Raw genomic sequence first — 24336 nt, 5'->3', positions numbered from 1 at the left:
TAACCATAAAATGTTTAAGATTTACTTTCAAATGATAATAATATTATTTCAAAGATTAATACATTCATAGGATAATAGTTTTATATATATTTGATGTAGGATGGTATTTTTATGGATACTTTTGTGTTTGATCTTAAAAGATAGGCAGTTAGGGCCCCATACACTGAACAATTGTCTGAACGACTGTCTGTATCGTTCGCAAAAACATTGTGTATGGGCTTGTCTGAATGCAAAAGTGGGCAGAGCTTCGTGTCTGAACGATCTCGGCAGGAATCTGTCACGACAGGTTGCTGGCTTGCGACTTAAGTCTGTCATACCCAAATCGTTCAATGTATGGGTTTGTCTGCCAATATAACGTTATCACGCACATCTATCCTAGAGATAATGCCATGTCTTTTCGAGAAAAAATCTTTGTTCAGACTGAAATCAGTGCCGAGATCGTTCATACTGTACGAATAGTGTGTGTGTGTGTAGGGGTCGATAACCACAATTGTTCAGTGTATGGGGGCCTTACGTATTCACGGATTCTAGCTATTCGGCAGGGGGAGTTGATTTGGTATGCATCCCCTACGATTGGGGTTCACTGTAAGCACTTTTGATCTTGGATGATTGTTAACACAGCGGTATGGCTAACCCAAACTGCTGCAAATATTCAATGGTGTTTCACCCTTTTCAGATAGTTTTATTTGATCAACTATTACTTCCATGGAGATGACTTTTCCTTTCTTTGTAGCGCTGCCATCAGAAGAGTCTGCCTTCTGCTTGGGAGCCTTGGTGCAACTTAAAAGTTCACAAAAAAAAGCAACATAGATGAGAAAGCAAATGAAACACAATTCAAGGTGACGTATAGTGAGCGAGTGACCAATGCCGTCTTCCCCGTGAGAACACCTTATTCATAAGTTCTGCACGCAAACTAGTTCCCACGCAAAGTTTGAATTTATGTCCAAGTAGCAGAACAAGAATTTTTAAATAAATTTATCGCAGATTGTGACATATCCACGAAATGACATAGGTCAAGTACAAAGTAAACTTAGTACCTTACATTCTGGTAAGTTTCCCTCTATAATTGCAAAGTTTATCCTACACCTGTAGCAAAGAGATGGATGTTTGTTGAGCTTATAGGATGTCTTAGGTTTGGGTATTTGTCCCATCCAGCTAGTAAAATTAAATTTAAGTGTAAAATTACATAAAGTGTTCCATATCCTCAAAGTATAATTACACTTTTTATATAAGCGCCAGTCTTGATACTGTTAAGCATAAATGAAAGTCTGAAACTAGTGAATCTGATAACTATTTAAGTGAAACCAGATTCTGACTATAATGGTAGGAAATTCTGTCCTTGAGTTTTGGTGAAGATTATATTGTGTTCCAACTTTTAGTGTAAATTATAATGGTGTTGACAACTAAATTTCATTACTAAAAGAATAGCAGCTGGGTTGAAGCTTTCTATTCTTCAGAAAAATTTCCCTGAGACAATTCAAGGTTATAAAAATAATAATTGAGATTTCTCTTAGTAACGAACCCCCAGCTAGAGTAATTTGTGTTCCAGTAATCAAAACTAAACTTATTATGCCAGGCCTTTGCAAAGGGTTTATATCTAAAATTTCTGTTTTGGCTGATAAATTTCTTTTGGGAGGTGCAGACTACATAAAAGACATGACTTCATCTTAGGCAATCAGGATTCCCAAGTACCATTAGAGCAACAAGGAAAGTTTGGTATTTCACTATGTTCAATATAAAGTACTCTCCAACAGAGCTGTTCTTGGAGGTGGTGTGAAAAGGATGTTGGAAATTTTAGTTTTTGCTGGATGGTAATATCCAGAAGTGATATTCAGGCTATTTCCCAAGAAATATTACCTGCAGACAGATGTCAAGGTGAGTGTGATATAAGTGATATACATTCTCATACTGTGCTGTTGGAGAATGAAGAGACTGAGGAATCATTTCTCAGTGAATCTTTATAGGCTGCAGTTTAAAAATTTCAATCTAATGTTTCAAATTATAAGGAAATAAAATCACATGAAGAGGTAAATGATTGGCTAGTTCAGTATGTCTAGGAAATAACTCAGAAACGAGGATGAAAGGCTTTCTATGCCATTACTTGGCATGGAATGGTCTGCCATATGCTTGGTAGACATTTTAATTTATCCAAAAGTATTATCAAAAGTAACTTTAAAAAACCAAAGAAAAATCCACAAGCATGTGAAGATGTATAATGATGTTTTTAAGTAACAACTGGAAAATTTTCTATCAAGTTTTATGAGTTGATAAAATATTTTATGATAAAATAATTTAAAAACTTGTCATAAAAATATTTATTTAATATAATCATCTAAAATTATAATTTTAACAAAAATATCATAGAGAATAAAAGAAGTTCATAACTTATGAAACAAAAACTAAATCAGTATATTTCTCTTGATATCTGAAAAAAATTCTGTATACTGCTGTCTAAATTACTTGAATACTCCATAATTCAATTTAAATTTTCATTTGTGTAGCAGCAAAGAATAATCACTAAATTTGCAAACTATTCCTAAACTAGCTCAAATTCAAGACTCAAATTACCTTAACAGAACTGTTAATTTATAAAAACTATAGTTATATTCACTTTGAAATTAAAGTAAAAACTAGTTACATTCACTCTGAAATTAAAAATATTTCTTCTAGACATCACTTCACCTTAACACAAATGATACTACTTTGTAACTAAATCAAACAAGTGCAAGTTGTATCAGATAATCAGATTTCCTTTGGGGTATCACTTTCCTACACTTGTGCATTCAAGAACCAGCTACATGACGTACTAGTAAAAAAAAAAAACAATAATACACCTTGCCAACAAGGTGAGCAAATTTTAAGAATGGAAAAACATCTGTATGTTTAGGGATACTACAGAAATATAATTAAATAACTGAAATACTATCATGCTCTAACCAAAAATATTGTTAACATTTCAAACCTGAAAACTGGAGCTTGGTACTGTGGTCTTTTACAAAGCAACAAATCAGTAAAAAATATTTTCACTGTGGATGGTACTATAAGAAAATATAACTTTTAAACCAGTACAGTAGTATAATAAAGTCCACAGTACAAAGATAGATGTATTTTGTTGACCTAAGATAGTGGTAAATTATCTATCATTGCTTGATGCTGGGGAAATATCATGGCAAATATCCACATTCCTCCCGTTTAACTGAAAACCTTTCTCATCTAAAATATATTGTAAGTTTTTTCATCATTTAATAAAACCTTTCTTCTATGTGTTCTAGCTATGTGATTTTGCAGAGCTTTCTTTGTAACAGCCTTGTATGTACAAGATGAGCAGGTGTAATACTTCTTCCCAATGTGAGTTCTCATGTGCATCTCCAATGCCATCTTATTGTTACACCTAGTTTTACAGAACCCACATACTATCGTCTTCTTGTTTTTCTGTAAAAGATATTCTATTTAGGATACTAATTTTGATATGATTAAAAGATATGACTCACTAACAGAGAGATAGAGTGAGTTGCCCAAATCAGCAAATCTCTCACACAGACTAACTCACATCCCAAATGAATCTTATGGTTCCTTCCAGTACTAGTATGTTTTAATTAGCTTTCAATTGTATTCTAGTTTCCGTTTACATCCAAACAATTTAATAATGTTATCTTTAGAATCAGTTAATACGTCTACACAATTCAAATAATGTTATTTTTAGAATCAGTTAAAGGGGTAAAGAATAATTCTGAGATTTGTCTTTTAAATTTTATCAAATAAATCAACCATTGGTGGTATTCAACTTTGTCCATTATATTATAATGCCTAATCTCAAAATTTCTTATTGATGAAAATACAATAACAATATAAAATTAAATGCATTCTTTCATTGATTGGTGATGATGATGATGATGTATGATATTTAGGGCGGCTAAAGCCCAGGCACTGGGGCCAAGAAGGCCATTCAGCGCCGTAATGAAGGTTAAATAAAGTTGAATTATGGTTAATGAATGAATGAATTAGTGAAAGAAATGATTCATAAAATTAGACGTGACTAATAAATAAATTAAAAATATGAATTTTAATGAATGGAGTAATATATATTGAAAATAGTTTAATGTCTTTAAAAATCTGTATATGATTTATAAAAATTTATCTAAATATTATTAAAAATTTCTATACACTTTAAAAGGAGATGAGAGCAGAAATGTCTGCTTCATCCTCAGGAAAATATGAGAGGGATTTGTTTTACCCCTGGAAATATCTTTCCCTTTGTTAAAATATCTGGGGCAAACCATCAGAATGTTGCTTCACTGTTTGTATCTCGTCACAGTAAGCACACAATGGTGGGCTGCTTCCTTCTAAAATAAACTGATGGGTTAAATAAGTGTGCCCAATCCTTAACCTCGTTAAAATAACCTCTGCTCGTCTGTCAAGCTGGAATGACGAAGGCCACGGCTGTATATTTTTCCTAATACTTCTGTACTTACTGTTATTGGCAAGAAGAGGAGAAGTCCACCTTTCTTGCCACTTACTTAATACAAAAGACCTAATAGGACCTTTTAGGTCTGCATGAGGCACTTTCCTGAAGGTTGTTTCAGGCAGAGCGCTAGCAGCTTTTGCTTCCCTGTCTGCAGTCTCGTTTCCGTGAATCCCCACGTGAGAAGGAACCCAACAGAAAGAAACCGACTTACGCAGACAATATATACGAAAAAGTGACTCCTGAAGCTTTTGGATTAATGATGAAAGCTATTAAATCTTTTGATAGCTTCTAAAGTGCTTTTAGAATCAGAGTATATGACAAAAATTAGTGTCACTACTGAAGAACTTAAGTCTAGGGCAGAAGAAACTACGGCTGTTAATTCGGCAGTGATATAAAGACATGATTTTATCATGGAGACTCAGCGATTCTTTTGTTGGGGATAGAGACGGAAAATACTCCTCTCATGTTATTTTGTGACTGTTAAAATGTTCGTGAAACATTCATTTACCTTTTTCTTCCTTTTTAGTATTATTTTAGTATTTACCATTATTTTGACCTGTCCTGCTAGATTTGCTGAATAAATGATTTTTGTAAACACACACACACACAGAGAGAGAGAGAGAGAGAGAGAGAGAGAGAGAGAGAGAGAGAGAGAGAGAGAGAGAGAGAGAGAGTTACAAGGATTAGGATGTCTCAAAGACTTGTTAGTCCATCCAAGGAGACATGAAGGGGAGAGAGATAGCACGAGAAAGAAAGGGAAGGCAACACTTTAGCCGTGTCTACCAACACTTCCAAGTAAGTGTTAACAATCTGAACCCTTCTTGGTAACAGATAGATTTAGTGGCAACGTTATGAGTTCATGCCAGAGTGATGTATGAATGATGATATAGGATATAGGTATACATAAAGACAATTGGAATAGGATCTTTAAGTGTTGATCGGGAGTTTGCAAGGGTTGGTACCTCATGCATACGGGGAATATTTTGAGTATGTATTTTTATTCCAAAGGTAACTGGGCAAAGCATTGTCTGCAGTCAGTTTGACTAGTGGGTGTCTGTGATGAGCTGACTGCAGTGTGTGTTAGAGTCACTCTAAGATGTAGTCCTGTGTTTCAGGCCTTGGTTTAAAGCGCTGTGATGTCATGAATATTATGGGTTGTGGAGATACTGGGAAAAGAAAAAAGTTAATTTTTTTCAGATTGATCCAATTTTTCTTTTCTTTTTTATAGTTTTTTATTTGAAATATATCTCTTTTAGGTGTGTGCGAAGTATAATGTGTTGTGTAATACTTGCATAGTAATGAAGGTCTCTCCTTGGAGACGACTTTGTTGCAGGGTCAGTAATTATTGCATGCAGGCGAGCAGTGGCAATACTTAAGGATGGATTTTACTTCTGAGTTTCCTTTTTTTTCTGGTGGGGAGATCTCGGGAGTTAACCTTAAAGTTTATGTGGTGCTGGCATTCAGCTGATTGTGCACATGTATGAGAAGTGATTTGCTTTCATAGAGTTTGTGAATGGTTGTGGAATGGGAGGAAAGTGTTTTTTGTTTCTTATCTTTTAAAGGTATTGTGCAACACTTTGACTGTACGTGCACTTAAGATCAGGCTGAGTTCATTAGCCTGTGAGGTGTCTTTTACATTTGGGCAGAGGTAAGAAGGAGAAAGTCATCAAAATGTTAGATGGGTAACCAGCAGATATGACACTGATTCATAAAATTACATTTGCATCGCCTATCCAACCCTTTGCAGGTTTGGGGAACAGTAGTCAAGAGACAGCCAGTGGAGATTTTTATTGAGAGTAGAGAATCACTTAACTACCAAAAACATCACAGTCGGTACAGATGCCTTCAATGAAGCTAAGGGGTTTCTGATTTTGTTTGTTGGCGATATTAGCAAACACTGTTGGAGTTTTTTGAGTTCAAATGTGGCATACTTGAGATGACTTAAAAAAAATTTCAATAGCTGCCTATGGGGCGGATGAATGTGGAGTTTGGTTTGGGATATGAGAGCAGTTTACAAAATTAGGAGGGGTCAGAGTTCTATGGTAGAGTACAGCTTGCAATTGTTTGATGCAGCTTCAGATTTGGTAAAGAAATTGAGAGTTTCTGGCTGGGTGACTGGGATTTCTATTTCATTGGAAAATTTTCAGAATTTACTGCATTTCTTTGGTTTTTACATGATATACTGGATGCTACACTTGGCAGTTTTGATAGTCCGGCACATTTTTCAGCGGCATGCCGAAAACCACAAAGGTAGGCCAAAGGAACTTCCCGCAGAGAGAATAAAATTTTGCTTCCAGTGATTTTTGTGGCAAAGTGGAGAGTGATATAAGATATACAGATCATACACCACAATTTTGTTGCTTCAACTGCAATAAGCAAGGGCATACTAAAAAGTATTACCAAATTAAATAATGAGGCATGTGTAAGAATTCTTCACATAATTGGAAGTTCTGTCCCTTTACTCAGAAAAGCAATGATAGGCCAATGAGTCAGAATTTTGGAAGTAGCTATAAGAAACCTACTCAAGAATGATGTCCAAAGAGGTCCCAAATAGACAGAACGTTCGGAGGGGAGAACAAATAAAAAGGAAAGGATAAAATATTCATGACATAGAACTTTTGGGAAATGTAGGAGAACAGAAGCCATTGTGAAAGGAGCCATAGCTGGGTTTAGTCTCTTAATTTTTTGGGATACGGGGGTATTGGTCAGTCTAGTGGACTTTGACTTTTATCGATCAATGTCCCCTCAGTTTCAGCTAAGGCATTCAAAGGATAAAGTGTGTGATATCCAAGATAATACACTGGATTTTGTAGAAGTGGCAGATATTTGTTTTTTGATAGGGTACCAGTTAATACAGGAGTCAGTTCTGGTGGTGAGAGGGGTTAACTTGGAAAACAGAATTTTACTGGGACAGCCAGCATATAGGAGGAATACGATTTCTATATACCCTAGTAAAGGAGGTATAACAGTAGGTGAAACCATTTTATCCCTTATGTAAGTGCTGAGGAAATGGAAGGGAATGTATTTGAATTGGGGGATAATGAGGAAATAGGTGGAAATAATGAGGAATTAGTGAGGATTTACCAATCACAGGGAGTGAGCCTGAGAGTGTGGATTAGAGGATATATAAGAGCATCTTAATGGAGGACATAATTTTAGAACCACGAGTAATTGCTATGTGAAAGCAAAGGTGAGAGACATAACAGCAGAGACTAAACAATACAATTTCTCTCTCTCTCTCTCTCTCTCTCTCTCTCTCTCTCTCTCTCTCTCTCTCTCCTCTCTCTCATATGTTTATTTGTTTTGTAGTATAAATAAATTATTTACCTAGTAAATAATTTTCAAATATTAATACAATTAATAAATGGTGATTCCCAGTCTTTTTATCCACTTCAAGAGAAAGCAGGGAGTAAATGACAGTATATATATGGTACTTGACAAGTTATTGGGCCGCTTAGCATCAAGCAGCATAATATAGCGGTACCATGTTTGTCAAACGTTTCTTATGTCGAACTTTCCACTTTTCAAACAAAATTTTCGAGAAAGTTTTGTCATTTGTTGAACAAATCCTTGTACTTCAAACTGACTGATTATCTAGTTTATACTTGTATTCGACGGCCTACTGGGTCTTACAAGTTAAACTGTCTTAAAAAAAATTTTCATTTACAATATATAGTTTAAAGATAACCATATTTGACAAAATAAACGCAAAAAGAATTTAATATAAAAATTTAACTTTCAATATAAAATTTAGCGTATATACCGCAGTGATGTCACCCCCAGCTGACTTGAGACTGAATGAGGGAGCGCTGATATGTTGAGGAGAAAAGGAGAAGAGAGTGTTAAAATATTACTGTATGTATGTAAAAGCAACAACAATTCACATAAAAAAGGGAATTTCCCAATAAATTTAATGTAATGACAAAATATGAAATTTATCAAATGCAATACAGAAAAAAAGAAAAAAAAGGTCTTAATTGAGCCAGTGTTCAATGTGCCAAGTGAGACGTCTAGTTGAACAATATAGACAAAATAGTAAATGAAAGAACAAAGATTTTCACAATAAAATTTAGCATAAACGATTAACAAAATCATTTGTCATTACGGTGATACACAGCTAACTTTAGGTAGAGGGAGGTGGTATTTATATTTTTTAGGAATAATGAATGAATGATTTTAAGTTATCGTGCATCGTGGTATTGTTGAGAGGAAAGACAGTAAAATCTTTACTATAATATGTACGTAAAAGTAGTACCAATTCACATAAAAAATAAAATATTATTTCACAATAAATTTAACCTAATGATAAAACATGAAAATAATCAAATGCAACACGTAAAAAAAAAAAAAAAGCTTGTTCGAGTCAGTGTTCGGTGCGCTGAGTGAGCCAATAAGATAGATGAGGAGAGAGAGAGAGAGAGAGAGAGAGAGAGGAGAGAGGAGAGAGAGAGAGAGAGAGAGAGAGAGAGGACGACTCTGCTCTTCCCACTGACTTATCAGCAGGGCTGGGATGATTCATGCATTTCTTTCACTTACACTCGATCTGCCCAAATCACTTTTACTTTTGTTATGGTAAAATACCTATCTAGTGACAACTGTTTTTATGATATTTTACTACTTTAAAAGTAACTCAGCTCTGTAATATATAAACTGGCGCCGGTTTCAGCTTCTGCATGCCTTAGATTGTTTGTTTCAATGGCTTCCTTGTAAAAAATTATTTTATCTCTCCTTCCTTTTCTTGCATTCTTGACTTATTATTTATTTGTTTGCAAAATCCTCATGTTTGTTTTAAAAGTATGCCATTTGCCAACAGTAAGTTGATGTATTGTGTAATAATTATTCTCTTATCTCTTTCATGCACATAAGATCTCTCTCTCTCTCTCTCTCTTCTCTCTCTCTCTCTCTCTCTCTCTCTCTCTCTCTCTGTTGTAAACAGCAGCAGTGTGGAAGAGTTTAAAAGAAAACTAGACAAAATCATTAGGACACTGTGAATGCACAGTAAAACCTGCTCCTACAGATATGTGAGCACTCGATGTCTCCTTGGGTGGACTAACAAGTCCTTGAGACATCCTAATCTTTGTAACTCCTTGTAACTCTCTCTCTCTCTCTCTCTCTCTCTCTCTCTCTCTCTCTCTCTCTCTCTCTCTCTCTCTCTCTCTCTCTCTCTCTCTCTCAGTAGCTGGGCCTGGTAGTGTCCCTGCCTTTTTGTTAAAGAAAGTAGCTCATTCTATCACAAAGCCACTTGTAATATTATTAAGGCAAAGTGTAGATGGCAAGATTTATGATGAGCATAAATTAGCATATATTACCCCTACTTTCAAAAGTGGATCAAGACTAGAGGCAAGTAATTATAGGCCTGTGAATCTAACATCACATATATGAAAGTGTATGAAAGGGTAATGAAAAATATTATGAAACATTTAATAAAAAAACATTTGTTTAATATAGGACAACATGGTTTTGTACCCAGAAAAAGTACACAAACCCAACTGTTAGTCCACCGTGAGAACATATACAAAAATATGAAAAATGGAAAAGAAACAGATGTGGTTTATCTAGACTTTGCAAAAGCTTTTGACAAGGTAGATCATAATAAATTAGCGAAGAAAATTAGAAAACATAACATAGTGGACAAAGTAGGAAGATGGTTAAAAGAATTTTTACACAATAGAAAACAGATAGTTATTGCAAACAATGAGAAATCGGATGAAACTAAGGTAATATCTGGTGTGCCACAAGGTACGGTGCTAGCTGCATTGCTGTTTGTTATTATGATTGCAGACATAGACAGTAATGTTAAGGACTGGGTAGTGAGTAGTTTCACCGATGATTCGGGAATAAGTAGAGAAATTACTTGTGATGAAGATAGGAACGCACTACAAAGAGACCTTAACAAAGTATATGAATGGGTAGAGATAAATAGGATGGTATTTAACTCTGATAAATTTGAATCAATAAATTATCGAGATAGAGAAGGAAAGCTATATGCATATAGGGGACGGAATAATGAGACAATCACAAATAAGGAAGCAGTTTAAGACCTTGGTGTGATGTTGAATAGGAACATGTTATGTAATGACCAAATAGCAATTCTAATGGCAAAATGTAAAACAAAAATGAGAATGTTGTTACGGCACTTCAAAACAAGAAAAGCTGAACACATTATCAGAGAGAGCAAAGCAGCAGAGGTAGATTAATAGTGCCCAAAACTTTACCAGGAAAAATAAGGAAAGCACACAGGACATTAATCCACTACGCACGAGCATTGACAATGCAGCTTCTTTTCAATGGGTTGCCAGCTCATATGAGGAATATATCAGGAGTGAGCATAGATGTGTTTAAGAATAAGCTTGACAAATATCTAAGCTGCATCCCAGACCATCCAAGATTGGAAGATGCAAAATATACCGGATGATGCACTAGCAAATCTCTGGTAAACATTAGAGGTGCCTCACACTGAGGGACCTGGGGCAACCTGAACAAGATGTAAGGTCTGTAAGATAAGGTAAGGTCACACACACTATCGATTCCTTTGATTTTCCTTGTATGTGAATAAAACTGATTTTGTTATCAACATTTGCATACTGCAACCAACTCGGTTTCCTTAAACGGTTCCCATCGCTCCTGCCTTCATCCCCCAGCCGGCCGGGCGCCATTTCCACCAAACAGTTCGTAAATCGTACACAGAAAAAATTAAATTTTTAAAATTTTACTTCATATAACGTACCGTTTCATTACTTTACATCCTTAATTTATGTTTTGAGAACATTAATAAAAAAATGTGAAAAGGGGGACTTTTTGGGTTGGCTGTAATGAATTATCCTGATTCCCTTTATTTCTTATAGGGATATTTGTTTCATATTCCTAACAAATTGTACTTTGAACAGCCTTCTGGAACGGATTAAGTTCGAAGACTGAGGTACTACAGTATCTTGTCAAATTTTGAAGGAATGGAAAAGTTGGGAAGAAATTTTGGCAGTGCATTATACTGCCTAACAACATGTAGAGAAAGATTTGGAATTTGGACACTGACAAGGTGAGAGTACTCATCAGTCACTTGCTTGGAAGTTTAATAAGCGGCTGTATATATTTTTTGGTCGGTGCTCCCACTGCAATTTTTGCCAACTAAGCATCACGTTATTGCCCCGTGACCTTAATATGGGCCAAGATGTTGATTTGAGTCAACAGATAATAGCAGAGATATGTTGTTGAAACAATTTGGCCTTAAAACAGAGCAGATATCGGATCAGCTGGCTGTGAGGAGGCATTCAGTTCAATGCTGGGTAGCCAGATTTAACGAAAGTGGCAACCATGAGATTCTGTCTCGGAAAAAGTGCCCTGGTATGCATAAGAAGACCTCTCATTGAAGTTTGACTGTTCTCAGGTGTTAATTACTTTCTAATTGATGGTGCATATATATATATATATATTATATATATATATATATAGATATATCTTTATATATATATATATATATATATATATATATATATATATCATATTAGGATATATATATATATATATATATATATATATATATATATATATATATAGAGAGAGAGAGAGAGAGAGAGAGACGAGAGAGAGAGAGATGAGTGAGAGAGAGAGAGAGAGAGAGAGAGAGAGAGAGATATACAGTGTTTCCCCCTGTATTCACGGGGGATGTGTACCAGACACCCCCGTGAATAGTTAAAACCCGCGAATAGTTAGAACCACCATTAGAAATGCTTATAACTGCCTATCTTGAAAGTTCAGATACCAAATGTATACCTTTAATAACATCCTACGTCAAATATACCTAAAATTACTAACCTATTACTGTATTAATCTTTGAGGTTATATTATTAATATCATTTCAAGGTTATATTATTAATATCATTTCAAAGTCATCTTAAACATTTTACCATTAAAAGTATATACCTACAGCCAATAACAGAGAGAGAGAGAGAGAACGACCAGTGAATGGCAACATCATATATCTGACCATCAAGAGTGAAATTATGAATTATTTCTGAGACAGAGAGAATAATAATGAGAGAGAGAGAGAGAGAGGAGAGAGAGATGAGACGAGAGAGAGAGAGAGAATAAACTCCTAAACTCCGACTCCTTCCCCTCCGCCAATACGTATATCAAACTGTCATATACTCCTCCGCCCACGTTCCTCCAAGTGGATAAAAAAGACTGGGAATCGCTTTTTTTAATTAATTTTATTAATATTTGAAAATTAGTTATAAGGTAATTAATTTATTTATGCTACAAAACAAATAAACATACGTAAGTAAGAAAGAGAGAGAGAGAGAGAGATGGTATTGTTACTGTTTAATCTCACGAAACTAAATATTATTTGTAAACTAGTGCTGTATATTATTATTTTACCATAAAATGTAGTAATGTCCTTAAAGATACACTTATACATACATTTCCAGCCCAAACAGAGGGCGAGAGTTACCAGTAAGACCCACCATCTCGTGTGGCAAGAGAGAGAGAGAGAGAGAGAGGAGAGAGAGGAGAGATGAGAGAGAGAGAGAGGGGGGGGGAGGGTTATCCTTATTTAAAAGACTGAAATGGATAGATTATTGTACTTCTATAAAATACTATAACATATGAATTTTGAAATTAATTATATTACTATTATTATCATGCAAAAATATTAATAAACATACACATGTACCACAGAAATTCTCATCTCAGTAAAAGAGAGAGAGAGAGAAAATACGTGATCATTGAGAGGGCAACAGTTGTTGGACCACAGCCAACTCTGCTTGGCTCCCTGGAAATCAAAGACGCGGGGTAAAATGCATTTTCTTTCCTTCTTACATAATTTTATATTTATAAACTAAAATCTTTCTAAATTACTTTAGTATTTTCTTTAATGAATTTATATTATTGCTGTTTACATTAATATTGATTTTTGAAAATTAGTAAATCATCATCCAAAAAATATACATCTCTGGTAAGAGAGAGAGAAGAGAGAGAGAGACGGGACGATGAGCGGAGACGGATTAGGAAGAAGAGAGAGCGAGAGAGATTATTGTAGCATTTGTAAAACATACTTCACATATGATTTTTGTAATTACAATTATTATTATTATTATTATTATTATTATCATATGAAACAATATTAATAAAACATATTATACATACGTGTACCATAAAAATCTCTCATCTCAAGTGGAGATAGATGAAGAGAGGAGGAAAGAAAGCTAAGGCCTGAAAGGGAGGGGTGGGACCTCCCTTCCTGCCCTAGCTCCTCTCTCCTTCCTACCTCTCATAGAGAGGAGAGAGAGGAGAGAGAGAGAGAGAGAGAGAGAGAGAGAGAGAGAGAGAGAGAGAGAGAGAGAGAGCGAGAGAGAGAGAGAGAGAGCTGGAGTTCGAAAGAAAGAGCGTGTGAAGACTGGGATTTCCTTCATTCTTACATAATTTTTGAAATTTATAAACTAAAATCTTACTAATTCAATGTAGTATTTTCTTTCTTGAAGTAATTGCTCTTTACGTTAATATTAATATTAGAAAATTAGTAAATCATTTATCACACAAAAAACATACATCCCGGTAAGGGAGAGAGAGAGAATGATCAGTTATTATGTGATATCATGTAATCTTATTAAACTTACTAATACTAGTATTGATCAATATTAATATTTTAAATCAGTAAATCGTTTTCGTATCATAAAAATGTATTTAGGCATGAAAATAACATCAAAATACCCTAATTAGTGATTATTTATCTTCGGAAAATCCCGCGAATAGGCGAATTCACCGCAAATAATGGTTAGATATGGTCCAGAAAAAAATCTGCGAATCAGTGAGTCCGCGAATCCGGAGAATGCGAATACGGGGGGCCCACTGTATATATACATATAACCTATCTTAAGATATATATCTTATCATATCCTATCTATACATCTATATCTATATGATATATCTATATGATATATAGATATATATATAATATATAGATCTATATAATATCTATAAATATATAATCTATATATATATATAATCTATATATATATCCTACTATCTATATCTATATTATATAGATATAGATAATATCTATAGATTAATATATATATATATAATAACTATTAATATATTATATATATATATATATAATATATAATAATAATTTATGAATATATATAAAGATATAGGGAATATATACTATATATATATCGTATATATATATCTAATATATATATCATAAATATATATCTATATATCTATTACTATAGTATCTATCTATATATCTATATATCATTATATATATATAATATATATATACTATATTATATATATATATATATTGTTAATAATATATATATATATATGAGGGGTGCCTCAGAACGTACAAGGTGGGGGTAAATGCCACTTTTCTAAAAAAAAATATGAGTAAATGCCCTCAAAGTCTAGCAATCATTACTCTGCTTCTAAGAAAGATATTGATTTAAACTAAGTTTCATATGAAAGCCCTACCCTTTATAAATTTTTGGTGAGAATTAAAAAAAAATTGTGGGGTGAGCTTGTGTGCTAGCATTCAAAATGTACGCCTAACCCCTCACATTTGTGTAAATTTTATTCATAACCAGCACTTAAACCATAATTAAATGCGTAAAAGGATAATAAAGTGTTATTATATTTGTGTTATAACAGCAATAGAGTAATAATAATAATAATAATAATAATAATAATAATAATAATAATAATAATAATAATGATAATAATAATAATAATAATGGTAATACAGTAATATTGGTTAATAATATTGATAATAATAATGATAATAAAATGTGTACTCACCATGAAAATTCTTTCGTGGTATAACAATCATGGATGTTATACTGATGATGATGATAATAATGATGATGATGATGATAATAATAATAATAATAATAATAAAATAATAAAATAATAATAATAACAATAACAATAACAATAATAATAATAATAATAATAATATTAATAATAATAGGACTATTGATAATATTATTATTAATGATAATAGCAAATAATAATGATAATACAGTAATATTAGTAATAATGATGTTAACCATGATAACATTCCATCATCATAATGTTTAGCCATTAAAATAATTATCACCAATATCATAATAATAATCACACAAAAAAATTATAGAAAAATAATACTACTACACTCACTACTACTTCTTTAAGAAAAGCAAATATTTTAATCTGTACTCACCATGAAAATACTGTACATCCGCTAAAGAACTTGAAAATAAGGGGAGGTGGGGAATGTAAACAATAGCGGAGATTGTAAACTGTGCGGTGATTGGCCGACACTTATGTGCGCCTTATGGGGAAAAATGCTGATTGGCTTAGAACTGACTACCTGCTTAGTGACGCGTGCTCTCATTGGCTCACTATTGAGCTGTGCACGTGCTTCCTTGTGGTCCTAACTGAGCTCTTATGAGGCTGTAACCTCTGCGCAACACCAACGTTCATTCATGTAGACAAAATCGATAATTCCTACTAGCTCAGTTGGATTTCGACCTTTTGAAACTCCTGAATAGCATAGAAATGCAACAAATAGACAGAGGAAACATTGCAAAATCTACTGGTACACCTAACTCAATATTGGTGGGGGTGGCATTTACAACTCTGTGGTTCTGAGGCCCTTCATCAATATATATATATATATATATATATATATATATTATATATATATATATATATATATATATATATATATATATATATATATATACTATATCTCTATATATATATATATATATATGTAATAGTGTGGCACAGTGTCATTATTACAAAAAGGCAATAACTTAATAATACTTAAGAAAAAGGCACGAAACGGATAATAAAGAGAAGAAAAAGAAAAAGATTTTCACAAGGAAAAGGAATACGATAATGATTTTTCTTAGCGAAGGGATTTTGTTACTCCAAACATTAGGCTTTTAGCCATCAGACATCTGGTTTTCATCTCCCCCAAAAAGCCTCTGTCCGTACCAGCGATTAGTGACCAACAAGAGATTATGGGCGACGAAGGATATCGCTCAGGCATATTCGAGAAATTGGAAACTACTCTCATTAGCACCTATGACTAATCGGCGTTCCCTTCGTGAACAGGTCAGAGAGAGCCATCTGGCATACGTTAAAAAGGAATTCTATGACCCGTTGTTCAAAGGAGGGGAGTGCCGAACTCTTAAGTGCTCCACCCTCCCAAATATAGGCCTCTAGTATCGACGAAATCAAAAGCCATGAGTGTGGTCATAAGACAGCCCAAAAGGGGTATCAACGAATGACCTATGAGGTTACCAAGGCATACGCCCTAAGAAGCCAGGACATGAAGAAGGAGGCGTATACAAATTCAAAGCCTACGAATTACTGTAGAAGACCTGACAGGAAGGCGGTCTCGTATGAAGTTAGTAGCCACTAAGAGACAAAAAGTCTTTCAGAAAATGCCACACCCAGTCAGAATCCAAAAATCCAAAGGCGGGGCTAAGGAGATTTCAACTGAACAAAAAGGCGAGACAGAGAGAGAGCAGGCAGAAAAGGGAGCAGAGAAAAAAGGGGAACAGAGAAGCCAAGAGAGAGAACAACCGGGGAGCCTGAGGGGAGAACGGCAGTGGCATGGCCGTGAAACAGAGAAGGACAGAAGAATCCCCAGAAGAAGAACAGGTGCAAAAGTGTGTGTGCGAAGCAATCAAAAGACAGTGAAAGTGACAATCAATACTCAGTAAATTTCCCTCGTGCCTATAGACTCGTAATTGCAACAAGTGCCAATTAAGTTTTATCAGTCCAAGAGCCCAGTAACTCAGAAGGTGGAAAACATGTGTAAGAACCCCTAACGAAGAATAAACTTAATGCAAAGAAACATATCAATTAATTTCTCATCCTAACAGAACCCCTTTACCTAATTCCCCAAAGTACAGCCTCCACGGCACACGTTACCTTAGATCTGTGCAAAGAAAGTAAGTACCGTCACAGATTTATTGGTGGCAGAGCGACGGGATACGATGAGATAAAGATTGATATAGTGACAAGATTAATTGATGTCGATAGGATAGGAAGAGACAAAAGACACAGCAAAGAAATGGTGATTAGCGACGTGATACGAAGACACGAATGACAGTTAAAGACAGCGGCCGCGAAACAGAATCAAAAAGTTTAGTGTCGGCATAAGAGATTTCAATCCATTCACGCCACTCGAAAAAGAAAGTTCTCCCCAAAGACAGTTACCAGTGCTTCCCCAAATACAAAGACAGTTACCGAGTTGTAACAATAAAAGCGCTCCAAAAAAAGCCACCCACACTTTGCGAAAGTAAAACTCCACTCTGAAGAACAAGAACAGTCGTTCCACTAGAAGAACAAGATGTCGAACGCATAAAGAATATATCAAGAGGAAAGAAAACAATTCCGAAAACGCATCAGTCCAACGCAATCAAGAGAGAGAGAGAGAAGTCCCCTTCCCGCAGACGTAACAACCGCATCATTCAAACGCGCTGGTAGGCGAACGCAAGCTGTCAGACGTTAAACCCGGGAGTCGAAGACGACGAAAGAAGTTAAGTCCAAAAAATAATATCCTCACACTTACATAACACAAACTTTATTGAAAGTAATTACGCGATTAACATTTCAGTTAGACAATTTCTGGTATTTCAAGATTAAAAGATTTTCACTCTGAACCTTTTTTTTGGCAACGAAACTACGATATTTCTTTAGTTTACTAATTATAACTAATCAGCTACTAAGACCTTTTCCCGAACATTTGTATTTACTAACCAATAACTTTAAATTTTAATTTCTAATTTTGATTGTGTCATTTTATGTTATTTTTTGTGATTTTGGTTGTTTTGTGATTTCTTGTACTTGTTTTTTTTGTTTTAGTATTTGCTTTTTACTTGTTACGTCGAGTGAATGTTTACTTGTTTTTATTTTTTTTGTTTGTTTAGGATAACAAGGGTAACTCACGAGAGGTCTCTCGTTAGCGTACACTTTACGGTCAGTTTCAGTATCGTTTTACCAGTACTGTTAAGAGGGTTTTTGTTGTTGTTTAAGAATCGCTTACCGGTAACGTAAGACTTTGAGAATATTTCTGGGGAAAATTCTTTTATTCTTTTTGGTGATCGAATACTTAAGTAAAAACAATTTACTGTCATTATCATTATTTTCTTTTGGGATATTACTGTCATAACTTTGATACTTTTAATGATACTCAGTGCTTAAGAAAATTTCCATTAACGAGTCGATGGTCAAAGGAGACCGACTCATCAAGAACGTAAGAACGCCTGTGCTCACGAGAAGTCAAACAAGGAAAATTAACCATGCCGGAAGGTACACAGTCCGCGAATTCGAGCGCAGCAGTAATGGGAACACATAAGGGACATGTGATAATCACATAGCTAAATTTGCGGAAGAAAGGGATGGTCAGTTAGCTTGTAACTTAGAGAATTGGATAGAGCAAGTGGAGACACGCCTAGATAGCATAACGGGGACAGATAGAGAAAAGCTTATTGAAGCCAAGAGTTATCTTGATTTGGAAGCCGGAGGAGACTTAGAACGCTACGTCCACTCCGAGACTTACCGAGATCTTAAGAATTGGGAAGAACTGAAACGGTATTTTAGGAAGTTTATCCACAGTTGGTGAAAGAGATCCAGTTACTAGCTTGGCAAGGATAGTGCGTCAATTTAAGTTAGACGAAAGACGTTATCAAGAGTTTAGCTCTCAGTTGTATAACAATATGAATGAATGGGGTAACTTCATGGAATCCACAAGTTTGGATAGAGTAGAAGGAGGCAAGCAAAAAATGCTAATGAGTCATGTTAAAAAAATATTTAGACTAGCAATAATGATTGGAAGCCTGCCTACGGAAGTTATTGCAAGGATGACTCGTAAGTGGGAGACATCCGATGATGTAGCAGAGATTGAAGAGGAGGAAACAAAAATCCTAGGTAGAAGACCTGAAGGGAATCCTATATACAGACCTTTAGTCGCTTTAAGACAAAAAGAAAGAGGTCCAAATAGATCTAGGACACCATCTCAGAAATCAGAATAAGATGCCAGGTAAATCTTCTCAAGGAGGATTTTCGACAGTCACGTGTTATAACTGTCAGAAGAAAGGACATTATGCCAGTGACTGCCGAGGGATAGCCTTCTGTCCTTTCCTTTTTTTTTTTTTTTTTTTTTTTTCCATAAGAAAACAGGACATAGTGCTCGAGAATGCAGAAATAAATTTGTTTCAGCTCCTAGAGGTAGATCTCAGTCGAGAGGCAGAAGTAGAAACAATAGTCAATCTCCCCCACCTAGAGGAAATGGAGATTCCGTCCCAAATAGATATGCTAATCAAACAGCAAGCATAGGGTATCAATCAGTTCAGCAAGGTCAGACGACGCAATGGGAAATTTCTGCTTACTGGTACAATGAATCTTCCTCTACAGAGAGAACGTCCGGAATGTCAAGGCTAAGCCCCCAGATACACAGGTTAGCAAAGTTGATGTAGGGAATGAATATAATTATAGACCATTATTTCCCGCACATGTCGGTCTAGAGAAAAACCTATTGTTACATTCTTTGATACAGGAAGTCCTAAGAATATAATGTCAGAAAAGGTGTATCGATTGTATTTTTCTCACTTAAGTTTTTGTAATCCAGCGGTAGATTGTAGAATTACAGACGTCCAGGGTAATGATATCCACGTAATTGGACCAGGTTAGATTTTCCATTTAGGCTAGGAAGAATTGCTCTAAGAAAATGTTCTGGTAGCCAGAGATATACAATTATTACTTTTGCTCATTTGCTGATAGGTTATCCAACTATGGCTAGACAAGGGATAAGCATTGATGCCCTAGAGAACAACTAGTGATTAACAACGGTCGTGAGATTTCTAGAATACCATTATGCAAGTTAATTAAAAGAACCCAGACTCAAGAGAATCCCACGATGAAAGGTATCTTAAAGAAGGATAAGACAGAGGGAAGATATCCAGAATGCATCACGAGTTCACAAACAGATCATTAACCTTTTAGAATCAAATCAATGCACTTATTTAAAGTTAGAAAGGGAATTAAGACTTAAACCAGGAGAAAGTACGTGGGTAGAATGTACAGTAAATCCAATTTTGAATGGAAAGGAAATTCTCACGCTTACTGAAAAGTCGCATGTAAACGGAATACATTATTCTTCTAGTTTACATGAAGTCAGACAGGGCAAAATAGCGTTACAGATTACGAATAACAGAGAGGAAAGGAGTTAAGTTAACACCAGGTACAGAGATAGGCCTAGCAGAAGGTATATCCATACCTATCCGAGTTGTAGAACGGGAAACAGTAGCAGCAATTAGTAAAGGAAATGAAAATTACGCTCAGGACATAAAACTGAGAAGAGCTAAAATAGGATTTCATTTAAAGGAAATTAAGGAAAAACCATGTTAGAGAAGAATTCATAGACTTACTGTGCGAATATAATGATAGAGTCGCTCTAGACGGCGACACCTTGGGAAATGCACGCGAAAAATAACGCACAAGATAGACATTCCATCAAACACCAAGCCAATTTACATACCAGCTTACAGAGTAGCACATTCCCAGAAGGAGATCATTGAAAGAGAAGTACAAGAATGAATAGGCAAGGAATAATAGAACCATCTAAATCCCCATGGTCTTTTCCACTTTGCTAGTTCCTAAAAGGGACAAAAACTTACAGAATAGTTGTGGATTTCAGAAAATTGAACCAAATTACTGAAAATGATCCTTATCCAATGCCGTCAATGCGAGAGTCTTATCGCCACTATAGGTCCAAGAGATACTTCACCACTATAGATTTATTGCAGGGATTCTTGCAAATCCCTCTAGACGAAGAAAGTAAACCTTGACTGCTTTTTCATAGTAACGGCAGATACCAGTATGTAAGAATGCCATTTGGTCTAAAGTCAAGCCCGGTAACTTTTGTAAGATTAATGGATAAAATTTTGGGCGATTTACTAGGCAAGGACGTTACACTGTTACATAGATGATTTGGTAATAGCAACAGACACTATAGAGGAACACATAGACTTAGTCAGAGAAGTCCTAAAGAGATTAAGAAAAGCCAACCTGAAGCCTTAAACTGAAAAAAATGTAACTTCCTTAAAAGGAAAATAGACTACCTTGGTCATACAACTAAGTGAAAAGGGCGTAGAAGTAAACGACTTAAAGATAAAGTCAATCAAGGAATATCCTACTCAGTGCAAAGAAGGACGTAAAGTCATTCTTAGGTTTAGCAGGATTTTACCGCAAGTTCATGAGGGAGCTTTGCAGTCATATCCGCACCACTAACTGAACTTTTAAAGGAACACGTATCATTTGTATGGACAGACAAGCAGCAAGAAGCATTCGATGAATTGAAAGAAAGATTAAAACACATCCCCCGTACTAGCTTCCCAGACTTTGGCAAAGAATTCTTTTAGCCACGGACGCAAGCCACATTGGTATAGGAGCATGTTTAATGCAAAAGCAAGATAATAAGATAATGCCATAGCTTATTACAGTAGGAAATTGAAGCCCTCAGAAGTGAACTATCAGTAAAAGACCTCGAGTCTCTAGCTATAATAGACGCCTTTAAAGCATTTCAAGATATATCATTTTGGTTACAAGATAACCGTGTTCACGGATCATTCAGCTGCAGTAGAAATGTTAAAGAACCATAATTTTTCTGGACGAAGAGCCCGTTGGTTCATGACAGCCCAAAGATTATGAATATAGAGGTGAAATATGTCCCTGGGAAGACGAATAAGGTAGCAGACGCATTATCAAGATATGTGTCACAAGGGGATAGTATAAATAATGATAAAGTCAAGAAGAAGAAAAGAATGAAACAACGCGCAATGACGTAAATGTACTCACCATGTATTATACAGAGGAGCTTTCCCGGCAAAATTTCATAAAGGAACAAGAAAGAGATGAAGATATAAGGGAACTGTTCAAATACGTTAGAAACGAAAGAAAACACAGCCAACAAGAATTAACCGAACTAGGTAGGAAGGTTGGATGTCCCACAGATGCACTAACGGACATAGATGGCGTATTAATTTGGATGTGTCACGAATATGATCCATTTGGTCAATTTTCTAGGTGTACTGCACAAAAGGTTAGTACCTAAGAGTCTAGAAACAAGGTCATTGAGCTAACATGCACGATGATTGACATGAGAGCTCACCCAGGAAGGGATGAGGACAATTAGATTAATTCAAAGAACTTTCCATTGGAAGGGAATTCACAAGGATTGTTAGTAATTATGTGAAGAGCTGCAATACATGCAACAGCTACAAGGAAGAACAGACAAGGAAGTACCACTAGGGAAATATCCTATCCCACAGACTCCTTTCGAAAGAGTATCTATTGATCTTATCACAAATCTCCATACCACGAGTAAAGGGAATAAGAATATACTAGTATGTATCGACGCAGCTCACGAGATATACAGAGTTGGTACACTAACTAGTAAAAGTGCCAAGGAATTGTGCAACCGCACTCTTCGATAAGATATTTTGCAGATATTCTGCCCCACAGCTCATTATTTCTGATAATGGGACCGAGTTCAACAACTCATTAGTTCAAGAAATTTGTAACGCCTTTAAGGTAGAAAAGGTAGCGATACAGCCGTATCACCCAGCTAGTAATGGCTTAGTAGAAAGGAATAACAGGAAGGTTTTAGACGTATTGCGTCACACAGTAGGACAGGATCCTGACTGGGACGTCAATTTACCTTTAGTCCAATTATCCTTAAATGCAAGGCATCATACGAGTACTCGAGCAACTCCCATAAAAGCTTGATGGGATATGAACCAGATTACCTTATGCATGGCTGAATCAGCCAATACAGCCTAATTACTCTGAAGATATCATGAAGATAAGAATCGGGAACTTTAAAGTAATCCACAAGCAATTGCACAAGAATTTAGAAGAAGCCCAGCAGAATATGATAGAGAAGCATCAAGAAGGATTAAGGCCTGTAGACTACAAGAAAGGGGATGAAGTCTATATTAAGAAGGAAGTAAGAAGTGGTATTAATTATAAGTTAGCCACAAATTCACAGGCCATACAAGGTCGTGTAGACGTACAAGAAACTAAGATAAAGGTTAAGAAAAATGAATAACCAAATGCCTTCCACATATGCTGAATCATTAGAAGAAGAAGAATTTTGATAAAATAAACAAGGACAAGGTCAAGAGAACCAAAGAAGTCGAAGAATTCGAAATGACAGAGACGTCAGAAGAAATTCCAGAAGAAGGACTAGATATACCTAAGAAATAGAAGAGTCACTTTTCAGTGAAACAGAAGAGCAAACCCATTAATTCATCCAATTATTCCCATGTATTTATTTGATTTCTTTATTGCTAAGTTTACCTTCACCGGTTGACTTAGGAATAATCTTTTATTGTTGCAATTCTTACTTTAATTAGTTGGTTTGTAGCAATTTTTTTTTGGTTAAGTGCACTTAACTTCAAATTTATTTTGACTTGAAGGGAATTATTTGGGTATGTAAGAAACGGTTCAATGCGTAGTATAAGAATTTTAAGACGTATATTAAGTTTAATCGTTCCATAAGAACATTCTTAGAAGTAAAAGAATAAATAAGACGGGTTAAGATAGATATTAAGAGATTTTAAGATAAGACAATTCGTTTCAGAAATGATTATAATTTTGAAGGGGTAATTAATACACTTACTTTGTTCAATCCATTAGATGTTGATTGATGAAAAAACTTACTAATAAGATATTAATTGATGAAGACTCACTAACAAGAAGTTAATTGATGAAGACTCATTAACAAGATAGTAGTTGTTGAAAACTTACTAACAAGATATTGATTGGTGAAAGCTTACTAATTGTTGTCACAGTAGAAGAAACCTACA

At 35.1% G+C, this 24336-nt stretch overlaps 1 protein-coding gene across 1 annotated transcript in view; it reads right to left on the bottom strand.

Moving 5' to 3' along the window:
• Positions 1–2300: 2300 nt before the first annotated feature.
• Positions 2301–24336, bottom strand: part of LOC135220880 (zinc finger protein 40-like) — a 260085-nt gene continuing 238049 nt past the window's right edge. The window contains exon 5 of the mRNA XM_064258487.1: positions 2301–3432. Coding sequence (XP_064114557.1) covers positions 3214–3432 — 219 coding nt within the window. The 3' untranslated portion in view covers positions 2301–3213. The remainder of the gene's footprint in view (positions 3433–24336) is intronic.

This window comes from Macrobrachium nipponense, chromosome 2 (genome assembly GCF_015104395.2).
Source record: "Macrobrachium nipponense isolate FS-2020 chromosome 2, ASM1510439v2, whole genome shotgun sequence".
Lineage (NCBI taxonomy): Eukaryota > Metazoa > Arthropoda > Malacostraca > Decapoda > Palaemonidae > Macrobrachium > Macrobrachium nipponense.
The sequence above is the reverse complement of the archived record's forward strand: the minus strand, read 5'-3'. Positions and strand labels throughout refer to the sequence as shown.